General features: G+C 42.4%; 1 protein-coding gene across 2 annotated transcripts in view; it reads left to right on the forward strand.

The window, feature by feature from the left end:
- TRABD (TraB domain containing) overlaps positions 1–25,082 on the forward strand; it is a 53,451-nt gene that overhangs the window by 12,517 nt on the left and 15,852 nt on the right. Inside the window, exons 2-6 of one of the 2 annotated variants that reach the window (XM_034767610.1) lie at positions 6,853–6,914; positions 9,534–9,612; positions 15,436–15,602; positions 16,398–16,538; positions 20,524–20,634. In XM_034767610.1, coding sequence (XP_034623501.1) covers positions 6,891–6,914; positions 9,534–9,612; positions 15,436–15,602; positions 16,398–16,538; positions 20,524–20,634 — 522 coding nt within the window. In that variant the 5' untranslated portion in view covers positions 6,853–6,890. The remainder of the gene's footprint in view (positions 1–6,852; positions 6,915–9,533; positions 9,613–15,435; positions 15,603–16,397; positions 16,539–20,523; positions 20,635–25,082) is intronic. The other variant, XM_034767618.1, reaches the window with a different exon arrangement.

The following is a 25,082-nucleotide window of genomic DNA, read 5'->3' on the forward strand; positions in this document are numbered from 1 at the left end:
CCACCCCAAACCCCGCTTTGCCTCAAGCATTTATAATGGTGCTAAATATATTTTAAGAGTGTTTTTAATTTATAAGGGGGGGGTTCGCTTGCTGTATGAAAGGGGTCACCAGGACAAAAGTTTGAGAACCCCTGGACTAGGGAATGTTGTGTTCCATTCTATGCTATGGAGGAGAGTGTTCTCTAGTGGTTACAGACCCTTCTGCCCTTGGCCCCTCCAGTTTTTACCAGTCTCACCTCCCTCACGTGCCCCTCTTGTCTCCTTGACCTAGTTTCCCTTCCCAACTCTTTTTGACTCCTCGTCTCAGTCTCAAACTCCCGCCTTCCCTCTCCCCACCTGCCTCTTTCCCTGTGTGCCAGTCTCCCTACTTGCCCTTCCCCAAGCCCAGCTCCTTGCCACTCAAGCAATTCCCTCATTCTTCCCCTTGCTGCCTGGGCTCCAGTAATGGGAGTTGTGGCACTACACCCCCATATTCTTCTTGGAGATATTGTTATGATATGACTATGGCATAACTATGATGTATTTTATGCAAGATAAGGCATGTGAGATATCATTGGAAAGGTTATGATTTACTGAATATGATTGTCCTATTTGTATTATTTTTGTATCTGAAGTTAGGAATATTGTCTATGAATCTATTACAAATGTGTTTACACCTGGGGAATGCCCACTAGACAGAATGCAATCAGTGTGGATGGCCGGTTGGGAAGGGCCATTAAGGAAAACAGTAGGTCTTTGAAGATGCTAATCTCCCACTGGGAAGCCTTCCTGGGGATGCTGCAAACAGCCTCTGAGTTATGGCTGCAGGGATGTGTGACCAAGTCATCTGGTACTGGACTCCATGATAATACTAGTATTTTTCCACTGACCGGAGGTGGGAATCAAACTGGGAGACAAAGAATTCCCGCCATAGGCAAAAACTATTTAAGGCAGGGGAGTGACATCATTGTGGTTCGTTCTTCATCGACTCCCCGCCCAAGAAAGAGGACTGCTGGAAACATCTGAGAACAAAAAGACTGGACTGGGGGGAAGGGCTGAGCCCAGGTGAGAGTGTTGTCTGGCCTGTGAAAGAAAGATCTGGAGTTTTAAGCTGCAAGCAAATGCAGCTTGTCTTCAAGAATCTCTGCAATCCACCTAAAACAACATTTAGGGTTAGAATTTGCTACTTATAACCAGTTTCTTTAGTATATTAAGCTTCGATTGCGTGTTTGTTTTATTTGCTAGGTAATCTGCTTTGATCTGTTTGCTATCCCTTATCACTTAAAATCTGTCTTTCGTAGTTAATAAACTTATTTTTGTTTTGTTTAAAACCTGTGTGTGTGTGGAAATCATAACTTGGGGCAGAAAGCTGTGTATATTCCCCTCCACGTTGAGGGAGGGGGTGAATTTCATGAGCTTACGCTGTACAGTTCTCTGTGTAGTGCAAGATAGTATAATTTTGGGTTAACCCTCCAGAGGGGGTGTGCACTTGAGTACTGGGCAGTTCCTTAGCTGAGCCTTCCCATACAGAGCTGATCTCAGCATCTGTGTGTATAGCTGCAACTGTGTGTGTCCCTACCTGTATGTGTGCTGGTAAAGTGCAGTCTGAAGCCTGGGGGAAGGCTTGACTGGCTTGCTTCAGCAATATAGCGTATAGCAATACAGGCTAGTGGGTCAGGCGGGCTCAGTGGTACCCCAGTTCCAGGTGGCATCGTGAAAGGGCGTGGGGGGCCATCACAGGAGTATTGTGAGCACAGGAGAGACAGTCTCCCTACTCTCAGTTCTTCTGCTTGGTGCCGCAGCAGTCGCTGGTCGGTGAAAGGAGCAGTTGCAAGGAAAGTCCTGCTAGGTTCCTGCAACCTTGGGGTGGAGTATGCTGAGTCACAGGGATGGTGCATGTGAAATGTGGTCAGACCATAGGAGCTGTGTGGGGCCAGAGCATGATCAGTACAGATGGAATCTTTGGAGAACTTCAGGCCACTCTCTCAAGTCTCTAATGAGCATGTGCAAACTGAGATTTTTTTCAGAGGCTCTGAACGTGGACAAATTTGAGCAGATTTTTCACTAAGATTGCAAAAAGCATGACCTGGTACTATGGCAACACCCTTGCCAAATTTCAAGTCCATGCTCCCAAGCATGGGAGTGTTAGAGCTTCTTAACAATACAGTTGGACGAATTTTTTAACATGGAGAAAAACAATATATTTTCCCCTGATCTTGTTTATGGAAATGATTGAAGCAGGGCTGGCGCAACCCATTCAGCGACTTAGGTGGTTGCCTAGGGTGCTACAATTTGGGGGGCGGCGACCTCGGCGGTATTTCGGCAGCGGGACCTTCTTCCGCCTCTGGGGGGTGGCATTTCGGGGTGGTACCTTCTGCCGCCTAGGGCGGCAGAAAAGCTGGTGGCGCTCCTGGGTTGAAGCATTGTCTGAAATCTTCCTCTCTCCCATCCCCTCACAAAAAAAGATTGTGGACAGCCGGCATGATAAATTTCATCCCAAACAATTAACTTTGGCAAAGTTATAAGCAACTGAAAACAGGATCTTAAAATGGAAAGCATTGGTCAACCTCAACTATACTGTGCTGCATATCATTATTTGTATTGCAGTACTGCCTAGAGGACTCCAACTGAGGTTGGAGCCCCATTTTGATGGGCATGGTACACTCAGTGAGAGACAGTGCTTGCCCAAAAGAGCTTACATTCCAAACAGACAGGACAGACAAGGGATGCTGTTGAGGCTAGAATTAACTAGGTAAAGTTAACAGAATATTTTTCCGTTAATTGTGCTTAGTGGCATCCACAATTTGGTGAGAATTGGAGATGGTCATTTTAAATTTTATCTATGTGATGATTTAGAATCACTTGGTGCTTCTGTATAACGAGGCTTGGCAGAACTCTATTTTTTTAAATAATTTCAACAGATAATCTCAATGTTTATTTTTAAGCATTTTTTCAATTTAAATTTTCACTGTTATGCAAAATTATGCATGTGGGTGTGTGTCAGACAGTGGGAGGGGGTCTGACAATGAATGACAATAGACATTGAGATTCAAAAAAATGAAAGCTTTAATTGCTAAAACACAAATTGTCAACATCACATGTGAAAATATACAGAGTAAATATCTTTAAATCAAAGTCTAGTTCTCAAGCAGCATTTTTCTTACTTTGACTATCTGTAAATTTCAATTATTATTGATGGAAATAGTTTTTCATTGTTTTTTGTGTGTACAGTGATACTTACTGATGAAAAATCTAATCCTTCCAAGCCTGTGTATAAGAGTTTGCTTTTTAACTGGAGCTTGTAATTTACTCTTTTTAACTCCCAACTGTAGGTAAAAGGCATGTGTTCAAACTTACCAAACCTTTCAGTTTGACTCTAGAGCTCAGATGTATGAGGATGCTGGAAAAACTCTGGTTATTTGTACATAAACAAGCAAATCAAGTGCTAAATTGATCTAGTACAGGGGAATAGGTCAGTAACTAAGGCACAGCTAATTTGTAGTTATGCTTGTCTGCATTGTCTATTTAGCATGCAAGCTATTCAAAGCAGGAACTCCCTTTCATTATACAAAAACAACAAGGAGTCCGGTGGCACCTTAAAGACTACAGACTAACACGGCTACCCCCTGATACTTCCCTTTCATTATGTTTATGTACGATGCTACTGAGGCATAAAAGACAGGTGTAAGTTAAAATAGCATTTCAGCTTCACTCATCCCTTTATCTTATAGTCTCTTCCTGCCCTGTTGGTGTCCAAGTTTTGCATATGTTTTTTTAAAAAGAAAAAGCAGGTGGAGTTGTGGGGTTTTTGTTCTTAACTGCACATTGTAATAAAAGATTTCAGAGTAGCAGCCGTGTTAGTCTGTATCCGCAAAAAGAACAGGAGTACTTGTGGCACCTTAGAGACTAACAAATTTATTAGAGCATAAGTTTTCGTGGACTACAGCCCACTTCTTCGGATGCAAGAAGTGGGCTGTAGTCCACGAAAGCTTATGCTCTAATAAATNGACTCTGCAGACTCTTTGTAGGCAGAATTCCCCATGAAGTCAGAGGGATGCTATGCGAAGAGCAGCTACAGATCAAGCTCTGACCCTGTGGGGCAAACTACATTAACAAAACAAAAATTACTTACAAAGACTCCAAGAGATTAAGTTCCTGATGATTTGTCCATACACAGACAAGAGTTATAAGTATGCCTTTTTGCTAACGTTCTTTCAAGAAGAATTATTTTTATTATAATAAAAAGAACAGGAGTACTTGTGGCACCTTAGAGACTAACAAATTTATTAGAGCATAAGTTTTCGGATGCATATGCATATGCATCCGAAGAAGTGGGCTGTAGTCCACGAAAACTTATGCTCTAATAAATTTGTTAGTCTCTAAGGTGCCACAAGTACTCCTGTTCTTTTTATTATAATAAAAATAATTCTTCTTGAAAGAACGTTAGCAAAAAGGCATACTTATAACTCTTGTCTGTGTATGGACAAATCATCAGGAACTTAATCTCTTGGAGTCTTTGTAAGTAATTTTTGTTTTGTTAATGTAGTTTGCCCCACAGGGTCAGAGCTTGATCTGTAGCTGCTCTTCGCATAGCATCCCTCTGACTTCATGGGGAATTCTGCCTACAAAGAGTCTGCAGAGTCAGGCTTTTAGTCTCATTGGAATTGTCTTGTTGCCTGAACTGCAATTGTTCTCCCTGCTCCCCGTCCAGTTTGCTGGGTGACCAGTAGCAGTAGACAACCCTATCGTGTGAATCATTAAGGCTGGTCTATACATATGGGCAGCTGTCTGAGCTACATGCTGATGCTTCTTGCTGCCCTTTTGGATATTTTTTTCTTCCAATATCCAATTTTAAGTGGCAGCTGGAAAGCAATAAAAATCCATTTGAATTAAAACTAGAAATCTGGCATGCACCAAAAGACTAAAATGTTGTCCTTTTAATGTATTGCAAGAGCGGTGAAGGCATATGTACAGTCTGTGTCTCATACATCCCTGTGTGCAAAAAATAAGATAATCTTGGATGAGCGTCTTCCATGATCTGTTCAGGTAGACTGACTTGATGGAGGGTGAAGTCATGCTTGATTTTATTAGATGGCATCAATGCGCTGCATGCTGTACAGATCATGAAGTAAAACCTGACCCCTGATCCAAAAAGTTTGCATTCTAAGTGTATGTCTGAACAGTATTGTCTCAATGAACCAGGTTACAGAAGACTCTGATTCCAAGGCCCTGCATGCTCGTTATTTCTTTATTTTATTAACATTTACTTTGGTGGGTTAACATGATGGGTTCTGTGGAAGAAGTTTGCATAAGGAAGGAATAGTCATTTAATTCAATAGTTCTTACGGTCTGCCACATGCCCTGGACTAGAGGTTCCCAACTTTTCTTATTGCACGCTGCCTTCCAGATCTACCAGCAGCCTGTGTACTCCTACCCTTCTCATCACTGTTATTGTGTGTGTTCTTCTTAACACTGTCTTTAGCCATCTGTCCATATTTCACTGTTACATACAGATATAGTTATAATGTGACAAATACAACCAAACACCGTCTCACCCACCCCAAGTTCTGAGCTCAGTTAGACTGGATAGTTGCTGGGCAACAGAACCCGTGGTGTACGGTGATTAGAGGTGAGGGCTCTGTACATCAGTGTCTCTGTGTATCTGTTCTCATTGGTACATCTTGAAGTAAATACCGTATTTTATATAACAAATTCCCACAGTGTTTTAAAGCTTTGTCTGGGTAGCCTATTATGAAAATGCAATAAATAAAATAAATAAAATAAAAGTGACCATTACGTATTTTCTCCCATGCACCCTCCAAAGGCATCTCACATACCCCCAGGGGTTCACATACCATAGTTTGGGAACCCCTGCTCTAGACTATAACTGAAGTCCGTTTTTATCAACCTTGCATGATTGGGGTCCAGGGAGAAAGAAGGTTTTCTGGGTATATGCTGCAGCGTGGAAGAATGAAGCTTGAAAACAAGCGTGGGACGAATTAGGCAAACTTATCTCAGCAGCCTCTAATAGGGTGACCAGATAGGAAGTGTGAAAAATAGGGATAGGGGAGGGGGTAATAGGCGCCTGTATAAGAAAAAGTCTGAATATTGGGAAAAAGCCTATAAAATCAGGACATCTGGTCACCATAACCTTTAAACAGCCTGATTTTAAGTTACACTAAGGTCTCTTTATCCAGAAAGAGAACTGTGCGAAGGGGCCTTAGTGCTACTGAGAGGCATGCCTTTTTGTTCATAATGTTTTGTGTGATGCATGATACCAATATAAATGTTCATTTTGGGAGGCAAAAACTAATGCCTGCTTTTTCAGCCTAGGGCTTGTGAGTCCACCAATTGGGTCCAGGGTGTGGGCATTTGTGATCACCTTCCTGTTCTTTAGCCAGGTGGCAGAGGTGTCCCCAAAATAAAGGAGATGGTGCATGAAACTCTTTTCTGTTGTGATATGGGTCATGTCAGGAAAAAGGTAGAGAAGCACATACAGTGGAACAACACTTTTCCTATTACCAAGAACTCTTTCTTCTTCCCCCACACCGTCCCTTGTATTTCCATTTGTGTGTAGCTGATCTGCAGAAATTGGTATAACCCTGTACATTGCAGAACCCTGGGTAGCTGGGCTGGCAAACTCCAAATTCCCATTTTTTCCAACTCCCGTTGATCCAGATATCCATAAACAAGTTTGTGCAATATCTTTAGGTTGCTTCTATTATCTTTTCTATTTATCTGGAGAAAGTGGGGGATAGAAATGCCTATACTTTTCAGTATTTTTCTTTATTTTTTTTCATAAATGCTCCAACCTTTGCTAGTTACAGCCCTTAATCTTTTATTTCCCCCCACCCACCTTTCAATTTTTTACAGGCCTTTTCGGATTGGTGAAATTAAACTACACGTCAGTAATGCAGGAGGAGCAACAGCCCGAGGTAGGGTTGGGAATAACATCTTCCCCAGTAGTGATGATAGAAGGCACTTGACAAGGCCCAGAATCAGCAAGGTACTTAAGCACATGCCCACTGTTATCAGCCCCAAGCATTCAAAAATCATAGGATTGTCTTAAAAATAATTAGATTAACCGTGGGTTCTTGTTATTTGATGTCCAGATTTGGGACCCCTAGGGTTTATTTTCAGGCTTTTCTCTGCAACTGGGAGGGGTAGAAATGTACCCTTTTATTTTTAAGTAAAAGCTGAGATTCTCACCTAATTACCTGACTTCAAGGGCTCATGGTAAAACTGTAAGAGTAACTTCAAGCATGTGAGCAGTTCCATTGTAAGCACCTTAAGTACCTTGCTGAATCATGGCCTCAATGCCTTTTGCCATCCTTGAATTCCTACTGTTTCCCTTCTTCTCTTTCAACTCACTTTCCCATGTTCCTGCAAATACTTTGATATGGAAGATAGTTGTGTGTGTGTGTGTGTGTGTGTGTGTGTGTGTGTGTGTGTGTGTGTAATAATCATAAAATTAAGACTTTGTTTCATCTGGCAAATAGTATTTACCCCCACCCTACCCATTCAACCTCATTATATTGATAAAGCCATTACAAATGGCAGAATTTAGTTTTTTTTATGCCTCATATTTGAAAAATATAATATGAAATATTATTAATGTTTGAATAGAGTTGCTTACTCTGGAAGGCTCAGAGAATGGGTACTCAGAGGCTGAGTGAGTACTTGATTATATTGATGATTGTATCCTGTCTATAAATTCTTTTACTGCAGAACAAGTATGTTGTGCACTGCCTTGAATTACTTAAATTACTTAAGTCAGAAAACTGGTGGGGAGTTTGATTGCTGCTGGCTGGGGTTGAGAGCCTTGCTGCATCACAGTCAATGGCAAAAATCCCATTGACTTCACTGGGAGCGGGATTTCACCCCTAATATTTAACAACTGAGAATTACTGACTTGACTAATGAAATGCCCCAAGGATTTGAGAAGTAAAACTTCCTTGCTAAAAGTAGTATAAAGCTTTCAACCATCAGATACTAGGTCTTATCAATTAAAGTGCCCCAAAAAAGGCACCTCTAGGTAAAAATATGAATTCAATGGGATCTGTGATGGGGTAGAGGCTGTTGAAACTGCCATATAAGATGAACTTGCAGTCCCCAAATACATAATTTACTGTGGTATGTGTTTGTTGGGTTGTTCATCTTGGTTCAAACTTGGATGCATAAAGGTAGCAGCTATATTTGTACTGAAGCACCTAAGTTGTCTGTGTTCAGAATTTTAAATATGGGTTTGGATATTTAACTTTAAGCACCCAAGTTTGGAATTGTTTTTACTTTGGATCACAACATGATAAATGTAAACTGTGCTAGAATTTCTGTAAGCAGAAATATTGTGGTACGAAAGAATAAGGTTAGAGGTGGTGAAAACCTCCTATGAGGCATTGTTTTGTTTTTTTGTAGGAAGAAACTAACAAACTTGAAGGTTTAAAAATAGGAAATGTACATCCTTTTGGAAATTACTTTGGTTATCAAGTAAATATTGGTAGGTGTTGATTTCATTACCCAGCGCTTTCATTTGGAAGGAACTCTAAATAATTATTGATCCACATCCGGTCACTGGCATGTGAACATGTTGAGGAAGAATTCCAGATTCTCCCAACAGTTACCAGAAAGAATTGAAATCAATGCCCTTGCGTAAACATAGCTCGCAGTTGGGCTTTACTTTGTTTGTAGTATCTTTCGGCATTAATTATATTTCTCTGACTTGCTTGGATATTTGGTCAGTCCCAAAACACTGCAGGTTGAATTACAGGGAGTGTTGTCTGTAGTTGTGTGTTATTAAAGCTTATATATTAACTATGAATCAAAGGGATTTTGCTAGTCAAGAGCTGTCTCAAATATCACAAGTTGTAAAATTTTCAAGTAAATATTTGGACATCAAGTCAGATAGACCTCAATCCTTCAAAGAGTTACATGTGTGCTTGACTTCATGTCCCATTGACTTGAACTATTCATGTGTGGGAAGTAGCATGTGCATAAGTGTTTCCAGGATCAGGCCTTATTTTGTAGTCTCTCTCTCTCTCTCTCTCTCTCTCTCTCTCATACATATAACTTAAAATGGCATAATACATAACAGACCCTTTTGAATGAATGTAGATAGTTTGTGATATCTGATTTGCACTCTTCTCAGACTTCCAGTGGTACACAAGTTAAAAAGCTGTGAAATATGTTTCCCATAAGTAGCAATGCTTTTAGAATCATCTGTGCACAGTGGTTTCTAACTCACACGATTCTTCTCTATAATGATTTAAAGAGAGTAGTCTACTCGATTAGAATGTCTAATCAGATTGTGTAAGCTCTGTATTAGTTATAAATACTCTCTCTTTCAAAAGAGATTTTAAATGTCTTTTGAATATATTTTTTTGTATCATAAATTTCCAGCTTACAAAAGAGCTGTTGAAAAATCAGATTTTGGGTTCTGTCACTGTATAACTAGTTTAGTTAGTTTGAATCCATGTATAATATTTAAAACAAGGAGAGAGGAGTATAAACCATTTCATTATAATTCCCATTGTCCTTTGAATTCTTATTTCATGCAGGCTGCTGCAGATCCAATGTCCTCCTCCGATGCACTGGAAGATGACCAAAAGGAAACTTCAGACGCATCACCGAATATTTGTATGTGTTAGTTTGATCGGAAAAAAAGAAACATCATAATCGTAGAATGTAAAGCTAAATGTTTGCACTGCTAGCAAGAACGTGGTTACTAGTCTAAAAAGGAGCTAATGACCCTGTATAAAAAAGGTAGACATGTAAGTGGGGAAATTTGATTATCATTTATGCCAAAGCTCTACTGTAAAGGCCAAATCAGAAAACATGCCTTTTTTTCATCCTTGCTATTAGTTTAGGGTTTTTTTTGTCAGTAATCTACTCCCATATTTTAAAACTAACGTAAATATGTTCTGTTATTGAGATCATAGTCATATCCAGCTTGTGTTTAAGCAGGGTCCTTCTCTCTAGGCAATACTTGGGTATGTACATATTGGATTCTCTATCATGGCACCACAACAACAGTGATGTTGCACTAGGTCATGAGGACATTATGTCACTGATGCGATGTTATCCTGCTACAATGGCCAAAATAATTTTTTGTCTGGAAATATAGGCTTACGTGCCATTTTAGATCAGGACTGTCCGGTGAAACGTAGGAAGAGTCCTGACCTGCGTTCTAAGCCACTGGGTCAGTTTAGTGAATAACTGAAAATCTGCCTGAGGAAATAGGGGGACTCTTTTATGACTTTTTTTTTTTTTTCCTCATGAAATATAAATTGTCTGAATTTATATTTGAAGGTGTGTGTAAGGGAAAGTACTGCTGATTTAAGTTGCTTGGCATTGACCATGAAGTAGGAGACTATCAGAAATATCCTCCAGTTAAAGAAAAACTCCAGAGGATTTCTCTGAAATCCTATGTCTGAGATGTACACACACAACACATTTGGAGGTGAAAGCCATACGATAAATTACTAAACCATAGGTAAATAAAATCTATTACATGGTTCTGCAGCTTCTGTGTCTTTGACACTTTACCTGCACTCTGATTAATCCTTCTCCCTTGGACTATTATAATACTCCAGTCCTCTGAGCAACTTCAAACTGCTGCTAACTTGTAGAGCAACTTGCCAGAGAAATATTTCCTATTGGCTTGTAAAGCAAGTTTGTTGCAAACAAAATTACACTTATCCACCTCTTCCAGTTATTTTTAATACATATTAAATCTTACTTAAAAAGCATCATTCGAAGCAGTTTGCTTTTCCTATTGAAATCAGTGAGAATCACTCTTTACCTCAGTTCCTGGCTCTTCACAGGCTGCTTTCATGAATTAGGCCTGGTCTACACTGAAAAGTTACATCAGGATACTCATGTGTCTCATGCGAGTGAAAAATTTACACACGAGAGACATAATTAAGCTGACCGAAACCCTGGTGTTGACAGGGTCTCTCATGGGTGAAAATTTTTCACACCCATGAGAGCCATAGCTATGCCAATGTAAATTTTCCATGTAGATCTTCCCTAAAGAGGCTTAGATTAGGATTTGGAGTCATTGCTAGTGTAGACTGCACTATACATGTTCCCCCATGTACAGGGCTTGTCTATATGAGGAAACTTACTGTTCTAGTTATACTGGTAGTCTCCACACAGGGAGTTATATTTCAGAGTAAGAATGCTGCCTTCTGGTTTAGTTTATTTGCTTCCGAAGCAACTCTTCCAAACATACTGGAATATGAGTGTCCACATAGATATTATTGTGGTATAATTAAGGTGGTAAATTTTCCACAGTATCTCTGCCAATGCATTTTAGTCCTGGTCAGTACTCATCTTGAGCCTTTCCTGAACAGAGCCTGCCCAGCTGGAGGTGGTTTTGTGACTTGAATAATATCTGTTAAGAACTAGGATGATATCTAATCCTGTGCCTAACATTAAAAGGGGCCACATCACCCCTTCCAGAGGCAAAATTTACAGGATAGGACATTTTACTGGGAAATCTCAACAAGGTTTTTGTCCCCACAGAAAAACTCCCCACTAACCTGGCAGATCGCAGGGCCATCCCTGCAGCGGCCCAGTAGTCCTGAAATGGCTGCCTACCATCACAGCTTCACTAGAGTAGCATTGACTCCTCCCCTCCCCAAGGCACAGTCGTTCTTCTTCGAGTGATTGCTCCCATCAATTCCAATTAGGTGTGCACACGCTGAGTGCACAGTCGTCAGAAAGTTTTTTCCTTAGCAGCTCCCGTCGGGTCGGCTGTGGAGCCCCCTGGAGTGGCGCCTTTATGGTGCTGAATATATACCCCTGCTGACCTGGCCCCTCCCCAGTTCCTTCTTGCCACCAGTGACAGTCATTGGAACTGCAGTTGCTTGCGTAGCAAATGCTTCCCTTAGCGTGCTTAGTAGCTGTAGTTGTAGTTAGTAGTTTAGTTTGTGTATATAGTTATTGTTGTGTATATAGTTGTAGTTCACCCCCAATCCCTTCCCCTTCCCCGGGTTCCAGGGCATGCCTCGGTCTCAGGGATTAAGCCCTGCGGAACCTGCAGTAAGCCTATGCCAACAGGCTACCCCCATGACTCATGCCTAAGGTGTCTGGGGGAGACTCATCAGACTGAGAAGTGCAGGATCTGCAAGGCATTCCGCCCCAGGACTAAGAGAGTGCGATTTTCGTCTAAAACATCTCTTGATGGAGTCCATTCTTCACCCCCAGCCTGCCGTGGATCATCAGGACCAGGCACCGAGCGTGTCCATGTGGAGCGCCCCGGCCTCCGTATGCAACACAGTGCCAAGGAAGGACTCTGGTCTAAGAGACCCTTGGCATCAGTGCTCCCTGGCACCGCAGGCTGCGTTGACAACCCGGCACCACTCCCATTCCCCTGTGCCGCACAAGAGGCACAGGAACACTGATAAGGGTCATTCCCCTGTGCCGAAGACAGCAGTGCCGGCAGACGTGGCAGCTATCCAGGAGCACTCGGTGCCAAGAGCACAGGAGTCGGCACTGTTGACTTCGGTCCTGTCATGGGGACCGTTGAGTCCAGCACCCAGCAACACTCCTGAAAGACAGTGCCAGGTGGAGAAGTTGGAGCTGCTCTCCACCCCGGACACTTTTGAAGCTGCCAGTGATCTGATTGCCATGACAGCTCCTCAGCCCTCGTCAGTCAGAGAAAAGCCTCCGGTGCCACAATGACCAGCTCCATCTAGAGGCAAGCCAGCCATGATGGTCGCCCTCCCCGGCTCGGCATCACTCCCCACCTGGACTCAGTGTTCACTGTCCCGGAGCAAGTACTCGAGTTTCTCCGATGGTGACTCGACCCTCGGACAGTGTGCGAGGGAGTCCCTGTCAACAGCCCCCACCCCTCCTTGTCCCTGGTAACAGACGCGTCAGCTCTGGGATGGGGCGTGCATTTGGGAGACCTCCAAACGCGAGACCTATGGTCGCAGCACGAACTCTCCCTCCATATCAATGTCAAGGAGTTGAGGGCTGTGCATTTAGCCTGCCAAACCTTTCAGGCCCGGCTACAAGGGCAGTTCGTGGCCATGATGACAGACAACACCACAGCCATATTTCACATCAACAAGCAGGGTGGAGCCCATTCCTCTCCACTGTGTCGGGAAGCCCTCCAGCTCTGGGAATTCTGCATAGCCCACTCCATTCACCTGGAGGCATCCTATCTCCCAGGATCACAGAATGAATTGCAGACCACCTCAGCAGGTCCTTTCGGAACCACGAGTGGTCCATCCACCCAGATATCATACACTCCATCTTCCAGAGGTGGGGGTTTCCCCAGGTCGATCTGTTTGCCACCCAGAGCAACAGAAAGTGCCCACAATTCTGTTCCTTCCAGAAATGCAGCCCGGGCTCGCTTGCGGACACATTCCTGATCCCTTGAATGGGAAGTCTGTTGTACGTTGTTCCGCTGATCCCTCTCATGCACAAAGTCCTACTCAAGGTCTGCAGAAACATGGCAAGGATGATTCTGGTGGCACTGGCGTGGCCTTGCCAACACTGGTACACCATGCTCCTGGAGCTGTCGGTGAATGCCCCAATCACACTGCCACTGCTTCTGGACCTGGTCACTCAAGACCACGGTTGCCTCCCTCACCCCAACCTCCAGTCCCTCCACCTCACAGCCTGCAAGCTTCATGGCTAAACCCCATGGAGCTCCTGTGCTCGGAACTGGTAAGAGAGGTCCTGCTTGGCAGCAGAAAACCCTCCTCTAGGGCCACATACCTAGCAAAGTGGAAGAGGTTCACGTTCTGGTGTGCTCAGCATCACACACCTCCACTCCAGACACCCATACCAATCATCCTGGAGTACCTGCTGCACCTGAAACAGCATGGTCTTGCAGCGTTGTGCATCAAGATGCACCTTGCTGAAAGTTCAGCCTTCCACCCAGGAGTGGCCGGATGTTCAGTCTTTGCCCATTTCCTCAAGGGCTTAGGGTGACTATACCCACAGGTTAGACAACCGCTCCCTGCATGGGACCTTAACATGGTCCTCTCCAGGCTAATGTGGCCCCCGTTCGAACCATTGGCGATTTGCTCCCTTCTCTACCTCTCACGGAAGGTTGTCTTTCTGGTCGCCGTTGCCTCAGCCAGGACGGTGTCGGAGTTAAAGGCCCTCACTTCCAACCCCCCCCCAGATGGTTTTCCAGAAGGACAAGGTACAACTCAGACCTCACCAGGCCTTCTTTCCAAAGGTGGTTTCATATTTTTACACCAACCAGGACATTTTTCTGCCTGTCTTCTTCCCTAAAGCCTCACGCTAATGTCTGAGAACAGAGGCTCAACTCACTGGACGTTCGGCGGACGCTAGTTTTTTACATCAAGCACAGGAAACCGTTCCGGAAGTCGAATCAGCTGTTCGTGGTGGTTGCGGACCAGATGAAAGGCCTCCCGGTTTCATCTCAGAGGATCTCATTGTGGATCACGTCCTGTATTCAGATATGCTACGAGCCAGCCAAGGTTCCTTATGGCACACACCACAAAGGCGCAGGCATCTTCGGTGGCATTCCTGGCTCAGGGTCCGATACAAGAGATCTGCAGGGCAGCAACATGGTCCTCTGTGCATACGTTCATCTCTCATTACACCATCATCCAACACGCCAGAGATGATGCCGCATTCGGCAGAGCGGTGCTCCAGTCAGCGTTTCCATAATTCCGACCCCATCACCTAGGTGGGGCTTGGGACTCTTCTAATTGGAATCAATATGAGCAATCACTTGAAGTAAAAACAGTTTCTCACCTTCTTGTAACTGTTGTTCTTCGAGATGTTGTTCATGTCCATTCCAATACTCTCCCTCCTTTCCCCTCTGTCATAAATAGCTGGCAAGAAGGAACTGAGGAGGGGCCAAGTCAGCAGGGGTATATATTGAGCGCCATGAAGGCGCCATTCCAGCGGGCTCCACAGCCAACCCAACGGGAGCTGCTAAGGTAAAAACTTTCCAACGACTGTGTACGCAGTCCGTGCACACCTAATTGGAATGGATATGAACAACACATTTTGAAGAACAACAGTTACGAGAAGGTGAGTAACCGTTTTTTCCCAGAAAACCTGAGAGAATCTGCAAAAAGTGAATACTACCTGAGGCTGTAATCTCTGCAGGGCATGATGTGCCTTTCCACCCACCATCCTATTCTACCTGTCACATCTCCCTCCCTCCCTACTTCTTGAACTGCATGGAGAACCAGTTTCACTGCCCAGGGGGGTGAGGTTGGTACCGCAGAGGCACCGGAGCCCCTCTTCAACAGGGAGGCACCGAGATTCATGCATAGAGGTGCCCCCTCAACACCTAGATCTCAGTAACGATACGGTCCCAGGATTAAAACAAGGACGATAGTGTTAAAACAATGGTATATTAATTCTGCTGAGCTATTGAGTCACCTATGTATTTTATTTCTTTTAATTGTTTCATTTACATGCAGCTTATAGACATGCGTATTTTATTAAAATTTTTAGCTGATGCAGATGCATTTAAAATTCTCCTGGAGATGAAGATGAAGAAGAGACAGAAAAAGCCCAATCTACCAAGCACTGTGACTGAACTCGTCACTGAGGAAGGGTCTAAGGTGTTCGTGGTTGGTACTGCCCACTTCAGTGACAGCAGCAAAAGAGATGTAGCGAAGGTAAACACACAGGTGGAGCCATTCAGCAAAGTTGTAAGCCATAGTATTTAAACAATAATTTGATTAAAGTGAACTGCTAGCAAGTCCCAAATGTTATCAGTAATTGACATAAAAGCACCTAATGGTATATTTTTAGGGCAGATGCAGGTATAGTACAGGTGCTAGGACTATGGGAAGCAGAACAGACCTGTAAAAACTGGGATTGTTTCTCAAACTTTGGGGCAGAAATAACTGAATCAGGACAGGTCTGAAAAGCTGGCAGAGCTCCATGTCCCATGCAGACTCTGCAATATAGATGGCCTTACCACCCTGCTTGGCACTGGAAGCTGAGCAGGAGGAAACCTGTGCTAGGATCAGTCCCTCCAGCACTTTGGGCTCTTGATTTAGGCCTTGCTGATGGAAAGGCCTGTCCCTGCTGGGTTTGTGATGCAGAAGGTCATAAAGTACCATTTACAATGAACTTTGCTAAAGTAGGGAAAACATTAAAATCAGATTTTTCCAGCACAATTGTTACTCCATGTTCCTGTCCCCAGATGGCTGGCAGGTAATACCTTTCATTGGCTTCCTTATTTTTCTTCAAATAAGTAGGTGCTAAAAGCATGTGATAACTCAGAGCAGTATCAATGGCCTGAAGCAGTTTATTTTTCATTGTCATGTTAATTGAAAATTCTTTGTGGAGTGGATTCCTATTAAGCCCCATACTTTACAAACTGCTCTTGTAAAAAAAAAATCAATATTTGCTGCAGTACCTCTCCATCTTGTCCACATTTATGTAAATAAATCCATCTTTTTCAGACAATACAGGAGGTACAGCCTGATGTGGTTGTGGTTGAGCTTTGCCAATACAGAGTTTCTATGTTAAAGATGGATGAAAATACATTACTAAAGGAAGCCAAAGAAATCAATCTGGAGAAACTTCAGCAAGCTATAAAACAGGTATGATTACCTCAGTGAAAATTAAATCTATCTGTGCTAAAAGGTAATTCAGCAAACAGAAACATGGCTGCTACCAACTTCTACCAAGCCTAATAGCACTTCAGCCCTAGTGTGAGCATAGCTACAATGGTCAGGGCTTGTCTACATGGGGAAATAGGCTGGAATAGCTGTTGTGAATGGGTACTCTGCACTAGTTCCCCATATGGGCACTCTTGAAGTGGATTAAACTAAACTGCACAAAAGCACCGTTAGGGCTATGGTTCACACTCCCCTAATCCGAAGTGTGGGGCTGTGTAGACATAGCCTTAGTGCTAAATAAGAGTGTCTACATGGGGAGCTAGTGCAGAATAGCTATTGCACTTTCAGTTCACGACCTAGCTTATTTTGTAATAACTTCACTGTGTAGACAAACCCTCAGAGTTAAAGTTGTTTGTTAAGCCTTGGTTTCGGCAATTCCTGGCTTTTCAGTGCTTACGGCCTTGATTCTACAATTGGATTTGTACAGGGATCCTCTTTGATGTCAGCAGGGCTCTGCCTGGGTTTCACCATATGGAGCCTGTTGCAGGATTGGAGAATAACTTTGCAACCTTAATGTTCTTTTGACACTGTCTTATGGAATTTTAGTCCTACATCTTGTTTATGTGTGTGTTCCGGGTATTTAATTTTTATATAGTTTCTGAGTGGTGTATTTGGTTGCTTTTCCCCTTCGTTATTAATTCCATTCTATATCATGTTAATATTTGCTATTTGTGTTATATTGTGGATCAATTGTCAGTGGATTAGCATTCAGGTCATATCCAAACTGGCTGGTTGTTAATGTGTGGATGTGTGTGTAAATATAAATTCAGTCCTTTATTATCTGTATCGAACAATGAACTTGTATTTGTGTTTAATGAAGTTAAAATTACTCACTGGGCAACAAATAAAAGTTGATTAAATGGTATATTTATCATAACTTGAACAGACTATACAAGCATTGGGTCACCAATCAATGGTGTCTTAAATCAGTGTTTTCCAAACTTGGGATGCCCTACACAAGTGGCGTCCCAAGTTTGGGAAATACTGTCTTAAATAATCAAGTTAAAAGGACAGGTTCATAATCTACTGCAGATATTTTTATTTTATCCTGAACCTTTGGCATAAGTAAGTAGTCATATTGACATCAGTGGGACTGCTTGTGAGTTGATATTTACAGGCTTGGTCCCAAAACAAGAACACTTGTTCCCAATCTGAAATCACATGTGGTGAATAAGAAGTTAGTAATTTTCTGTGTGTGTGTATGGTCTCTCAGTAAGTTCTTTCTGACTCATGTAGCTAGAGCAATAACTAGTCCTTCCTGTTTTGTATTTATATAGTCTCAAAGACCAGGATATTGCAACATATTTAAAGGTTACATTTTTGGTAAGGTTTTCTTTAAAGCAATGACCAAAATGACACAGCCTCTGTACAATCAAGGGATCATCAAAGTTTTTAAACAATTAAAACCGGAACAAAACATCACTCTTTTCTTATATATCTAAATATGAATGCAACCATTTTTGCCTTGCAACTTTATTAGAGGAAAAGACCAATGAAAATCTTATAGAAAACTGATTTCAGATCATTGTTAGACTTTTTACATTTTTTCCTGAATAGGAGACTTATGAAAGCTCATGATGGCAGCTCTGTAGTGTCGTGTAGTCAGCAGTTCCTGCCAGGACTTGGGGTGACTCTCCTTTTGTGCCGCTTGGTGGCAGTGCAAGTAACTCAATATTGGACCTTGTTCCATTTAAATTATTATAATTCTTGTGCTGTTCTTTGAATGACCATTTCAAAAACTAAGGTCAATAAATTAAAGCTACGTATAGATGGAGGGTCCTTTGTATGTAGAAACACTGTGCATTTTACCCATTCCCAATAGTAATCAAGCCTGCCTTGAGTGGATATTTTCAAAGGCACCCAACTCCCACTGACTCTCAACAAGAGCTCGCCCCCTAACTGCCATCTGTGCTTTTGACAGTTTCCCACCTACTCTACAGCATCACTGGCTGTTCTCAACAACCTGCTCCCTGTTTGTGACAGCATGATGTGGTGTTAGAGCAGTGTGAAACGCCCTGGTTTAGTTAGCAGGGATTTTTGAGGCCTCTTTTCCAGTTTCAATTCTTCTTGGTTCACATCCCAAGTTATGATTTGCAATGGAGACCCAAAACACAAAGCAAAGTTCAACCTAAACAGTAGAACTTTGCCTTGATTTCAGTCGAAGGGTCAAAGCCATCCAGTCATCATCCCAGGATCCTTTAGCAATAACGGATAGGGAGTGCTGTGCTGGGGTTTCTGAAAAGTAGGCAGTTCGGGACTCTTGGAAAGGAACAAATTCCAAACTGCCAAACCCTATAACCAAGAGCTATCCTACCTCTCATCCTGATTTCCCCTCTCCCCCACCTTGTGCCTGAATTGACCCACCCTCCCTGATGCCAGGTGCCTATTTATTTCCTCAAGCTAGAAATTGGCCAGAGGGAGGTGTCCAGGGGGTGGTGTTGTGAGGCCAGGCTAGGTCACGAGGAACTACCAAGTGAAGTGCACCAGGAGTGAGAAGTCATCAGGCCAGCAGGGAGAGTGGGAGGGAAGAGGACGGGTGGTGAAAATGAGTGTTTGTTCACAGAACACATGGGACAAATGCTTCCATGAATTCAGGAGAGATCCCCAGCAAAATAGGGGGTTTTTTTTGTTTGTTTTGTTTTGTTTTTTACCTAAAGCGGCTGAGGCTGGATTCCTGGTGAGATCACTTGCTGCCGTTTGCTCCTTTAGGACAGATGTAATTAATTTAAGCTTGTGCTCTGGGTTTTCTTTTTGCACAGTGATGGAAACACTGCATCCTGCTTTGTAGCAGAAGGACATGACTGCAGTGTATTTCAGTCAATCATGTTCTTAATCTGCCCAAAACCCAGTGCCTGTCCTATTTGCTTAGAATCAAGAAAATAATAGGTGATAGGCTGAAGCGGATAGCAGCACAAGTCCAGACAAAGAGATTGAAAGTCTTAAATAAATGAAATAATTATGTGAGTAAAATGCTACTCAGCGATTACTGAAATATAGCCTAAGGATGAGGGCTTGTATTTACTGTCTATCCACAAGTACATTAGTTTAAAAAAAAAAAAAATTCTTCTCTTGCTGGGGATCTCTCCTGAATTTGTGGAAGCATTTGTCCTTTGTGTTCTGTGAACAAACACTCATTTTCACTACCCTTCCTCCCTTATTCTGCAGCCCCAGGTCGAGTTTAAAGCTGTCTTCCCTTCATGGAAACTGGCAGTGCTACAGTTGCCAGCCCCCTAAGTTGGATCCCTTCTTATGCCCACAGGGTGAATCAAGCTCAGGGTTTTTCTTTAAGATCTCATCTGCAAGTCCATGAACAGGAAACTGCCTGATGCTCAGTTTTTCTGGATTAGAAAGAGGAAGTTCTGATTTGACTCAGCCAGTGTTCAGCACTGTTTGAAGAATATAGCTGTTTCATGCTTACACTGCGAGGTGTACCCCACTCCAGTATCCCTCTAGCAGGGCAAATGCAGAGCAAATATGGTCATGTTCAGTGCTACTTATATTTGGAGGAGAATGCAGTGTTTGTTCTAATTTATTCAATTACAAATGTATGGTATGAGCTCCTCTTGCTATTCACATGGACAGATGCTTTCGTCTCACCTTGGGAAGGGGGGCTGAAACAAGACTGGCTTATTTAATTATTTCTTAAACTCATTTTTCTTTGAGCAAACAATCTGGTGTGTAACCAAAAAGCATTTTTAACAATGATCCCACATATAAATGATGAAAGCTGAAATAATGGGAGCGGTGTTCAGCAGTAAATCAGCTCCAGAGGGTGGCTTCAATGTTTCTTCATCAGAATAATTGATGGTTCTCAGTGATTGCTAATGGCACAATGTCTGTGTGTACTTCCTAGTAATCCATACAGTTTGATGGTTCCTGTTTAATGTTTTTTTCCCTTTTCTGCTAGAATGGAGTCATGTCAGGACTAATGCAAATGCTTCTGCTGAAGGTCTCTGCTCACATCACAGAACAGCTGGGAATGGCCCCAGGAGGGGAATTCAGGGAGGCTTTCAAAGAGGTAGGGGCTGGAAGTTGGTTGTTTCTAAGGTAAAAATATTGGTCTCTTGTACCTCAGTCAAACTAAATAAAGTCATGTGTTTGGCCAGAGCGCTCTTTTCTGATCCCTGTCTTATACATGGTGAGGCTGGAGAACTAAAGATCTTTTACTTAAAGGGGAACTGCAAAGAGGAAAGGAAAATGGTGGCTTTTGCCCCCTTACTGTCCCTTTCTGGTGTATATATGGATGGTTCCATAAAGACTTGAAAAATATTTTCAGCTTTTGTCTTCTCCCTAGAAATAGTGGTATTCAGTTCTTACTTCTCTGTATTTGCTGGGGGATAGTGAAATCACAGTAGATCTCCAGCTGAGAGAGAGGGGATGCTAAACATTTCACATAGAGCTTTTCTCCCAGTTTTGGCCCTGGTCCTTCAATGAACTCCTCATAGGTGGAGTTCCCTGTTCCCATGCAAATTGGGGCCTTTGTCTGGAGTCAAAAGGATTTGCATAGGTATTGCAAACAAACACCCCTGACTGACTAGACATCTCCTGGCGAGAGAGCTGCAGCTCAGGTTTCAATATGTCCTGGTGACAGTGCTGTCCTTCTAGTTCTCCGGATCATCATTTCCCCAACTGCGTTGGAACCCTCTATGGGAGAGGTGGGGACAGGGCCAGAGACTTTGAATTAATAAAATGTACCACTTTTGCAATGAGCAAAAACCTAATTAATGAATTAAATATATGAAGTGGTGGCTATTAAAATCAACAGTTCCCACAGTTTTCTCTGTTTAGGCTAACATGTTATGTAAAATGTTATCTCCGATAACACTGTGTGGTAACTGTTGGGAGAATACTAATTTTTTTTTTTTTTTTTTTAATCCATGTCTTTCCTATCCCTCATTTGAGAGGGAGAAGGTGTGTAAGCAGGCTGGACAGCACTGTGTCTCTGGTGATCCAAATGTTGAACACACATGTAATGGGTGTGAGAGGAAAAACTGCTTCTTAAACTGGCAGTAGAACCATGTGGGGAACATGGCAGCATGAACACAGATGAGGACAGCCTCAGTATTGAGCTGTCACTCTAAGAATAAGGGATGGATTCTGCTACACTTGTGTTTGTGAAAATCTGCTGCTCCACTCCCACTGCCACCATTTATTTCCCTTTGTTGTCAGTAGCAGGAAGAACAAGCCACCCTATGAACACCACCTACAAGATAAGAATGTAGCCAGTCCTGTAGAGGGGTAAATCTCCCCTAAGCTGGCTGAGACAAGATGTTTCTTCATGAGCCTGGCATGTTTTGAAACTTGTTATAAATAGAGCTTACGGGGGCCCACAAACATTAGGAGAGTCAAATAGGGTTGTGACAGGGGAAAGTTTGGGAATCCCCAGTTCAGAGGATCCTCCAGCCAAAACTGGGGGGGGATTCAAGATGTCTCATCTCCAATATAAAAAGACAAACTGAAAAAAAAAAATCTTTGCAGCTATCTAAATAGTAGTAATAAGGGAAAGGGCACATACACAATCTTTGTTTGGTTTGCAGTTCACTTTAAGCAGTCAGTGCCAGGACAGAAACTTGTGTGATAGTAACATGAACATGCTAGAAAGATTTCATGGTGCTCCTGCAGCTTCACAATGCCAGGAAAACTGCATTTTAGCTCTATGCTATAATTCATGGGAAAATACAGTCTGAGTCCTAGGTAGAAGGTCAGACTTTGAAAGGAGTGAATTGGATGTATTGGGAAACTAAGCACAGACCTACTCCACTCAGTGTCTCTTGACATTTCAGTTTTAATACATGGATCTTTAAATGTTGAATTGTTTTGATGCAGTCAAATTGATTGAATAGTACCATTTACTGCAGAGCTTTAGTTCAATAATTAGTAAGTAATACAGTTACACTGATCATGCTACGTCTGGGTTGTGCTACGAGGCACAAAGCTGAAGGCTAATCTGATGGGAACTGTGTGTGTCCAGTCCTTTTTTGGAATAGAGAGGGAAAGTAGCAAGAAGGTTGTGTTGTAATATGCTAACAATACCCATACTGTTCTACCAGGTACTCTGCAGTGTCAGAACCCTTGTCAGCCCACCAGAAATCTATCTCTGTTTTAGACATAAATTTAATAATGCTGCTAACTTGAGACCTCCTTTTTTTCTGCAAGTCCATTATCAATTGAAGGAGAAAAGTAGAATCCTGGCAGTAGACTTGTTTCTGTTTTTTTGTAAACACATTTAGTTTGATTCCTCACTGCCTGCCCCATGTGTAGTCGTTTACTCCTATGCAAAGTGAAAATACTATGGTATCAAATCAATATGTCGGTGTCGATGACTACACAAAGCGCAAGGTAGCGGGGAATTATGCCTGTTATTTTTGGAACGCCTAATGGATTATACTCCCAGTACTATTTTAAATCTAGTTTTGTACAGGCTGTAATATAAAAATGATTTTTGAAATACTTTAAGAGGGAAGAGGGTGTCAGCAGGGATGCTGATGTTAATATCTGCATTCACAATAATCTCAAGGAAACTTAATGTCATAATTTGAAAAATATTTTCCAGTTTTTCTTTTTTCTATAATCCAGTGTGTGTTTAAATGAAACACAACTGACCAAATATGTTTTATACAGTGCTGCATATCTGCATGGAATGTAATTCATGAATACTAGGATTCTTGCAGTCCTTTGGTGGATAGTTGTTAGTGGGACACGTTTTTCAGCCTAGCCTTACCTCTTCTTGCATGTGCAGTTTTGTGGAAACTAGTAAGTAGTGATTGTAGGCATACAATTGTGCCCATAGTTGTTTGCAGATATAATTAAGATAATCTGGATGACTGAGTACCTGAGCTGCAGGTACAATCAGGTACCTGATTTCCAAAATACTTTAATTGTGCTTGCAATGTATAGGTGGAAAACAGAGCCTGACCTTGTAAATCTATCCCAAAATCTCTGAGCATATGGTGATGTCACTTTAAAGTAAAATCTTAGCCCTTTTTAATGCTTATCTTTGTTGCCTCCATTTAGTCATAGCTACTTGAATCATCTAGTACATTTAAAGGCTCAAAAGGTCATTTGATGATAAAACACTAGGGGGTGAAATCCTTGTCCCTTTGAAGTCAACAGCATCAGGATTTTGCGCTAGGAATGACCTCTGCAATGTTAATGAACTCCAGTGTATTAATCCAAAAAGGCCATAGGATGAGTTCAGTGATCTGCCCGAGTGACAGTGGTCCCAATCCTGACACGCTGCAGGATCAGGCCCCTGTTGTGATCTATCTTATTGATCATATGAAAGACACTTTTGTCCCAAATGAGTTCCTGTACAATATAGAGAGTCTGGTTCCATTAAATATTTGTGAAGTGAACCTTTGGATCTGTGCTTTATTTGGTTTAGTGTTCCTCTCCCTCGCTTGCCATTTGTCACGCTGCCAGCCGTGGACTGGCTTTTTTGTGGTATCTGGCTTAAGACGTTATTTCTTGGTCAGCAGGAGCCAGGCTTCTAGAAATATGTTCATACCAGTTGAGAAAGTAGTACCCATACCAACTCTCAAACCTCTTCTAAAATGATTGTGATCTGAATCCTTACTGACAGAAAACAAAGTATTTTGAGATCATGTTTGGAAGGACCTTTTTGAGGGGCGGAAAAAGAGGTTTGCCTAGGGTTCCACCTAACATGGAATTCATGTATTCTAGACAGGGCTCTAGAAGATCTGTGGCTTCACGTACCTCTGACTCAAAGATCTGTCATAGCAAAATCTTTTTTCACCAGGGCAAGCCACGTAGTGTCTAGTATCCCACTTCCACCGGCCTTAGACTTTCTGCCTCTCATTCTATGTTGTGTGATGGATTCAGGATAGTACAGATCCTGTAAAAGCAAAATTAAAAATCATTAAAATCATTTTTGCTTTTGACCTTATCCAGATCTAAATCCAAGTCTCGATCCCAATCGTGTCAACTGCAGTCATATGCAAAAAGCTTTCTTCTGCCTAGCCCAAAAGCTGTGACTCTTTTGGTAAGGTGCAAAAGATAGAGAGGGTTAGTGTGCTGTTTGGTATGAATAGAGCCCTAGGTTTTTATTGTAATAACTGTTGCATTTCATGGAAGAAGTATTTGGTTATGGGATATTACATTCAAAATGAAAATGTTATTTACCTACAAAATATAAAATTCTTCTTTGAGTGCTAGTCCCTGTTTGTCTTCCAATGGTGCACATGTGCGCCAGGCGCCTGAGTCTGGAAATTTTAACTAGCAGTGTGTATGTGTGCAGTAAATCTCCTTATGCTCTCGACTGAGCATAAGAGGCAGTATGTGCTGACGCCTCTCCAGTTCCTTCTTATTCCTCTCTGTCTCTGCCAGATGAGCATAGACAGTACCAGGAGCTATTGCAGATGATTGCCAATGACCTGCAGATACCACTGGAGCAGGTCCAGGACCCACAACACTGGCTCTTGGATATTTTGCAACCTGCAGGCCCAA

This window comes from Trachemys scripta, chromosome 1, assembly GCF_013100865.1.
Source record: "Trachemys scripta elegans isolate TJP31775 chromosome 1, CAS_Tse_1.0, whole genome shotgun sequence".
Classification (NCBI taxonomy): domain Eukaryota; kingdom Metazoa; phylum Chordata; order Testudines; family Emydidae; genus Trachemys; species Trachemys scripta.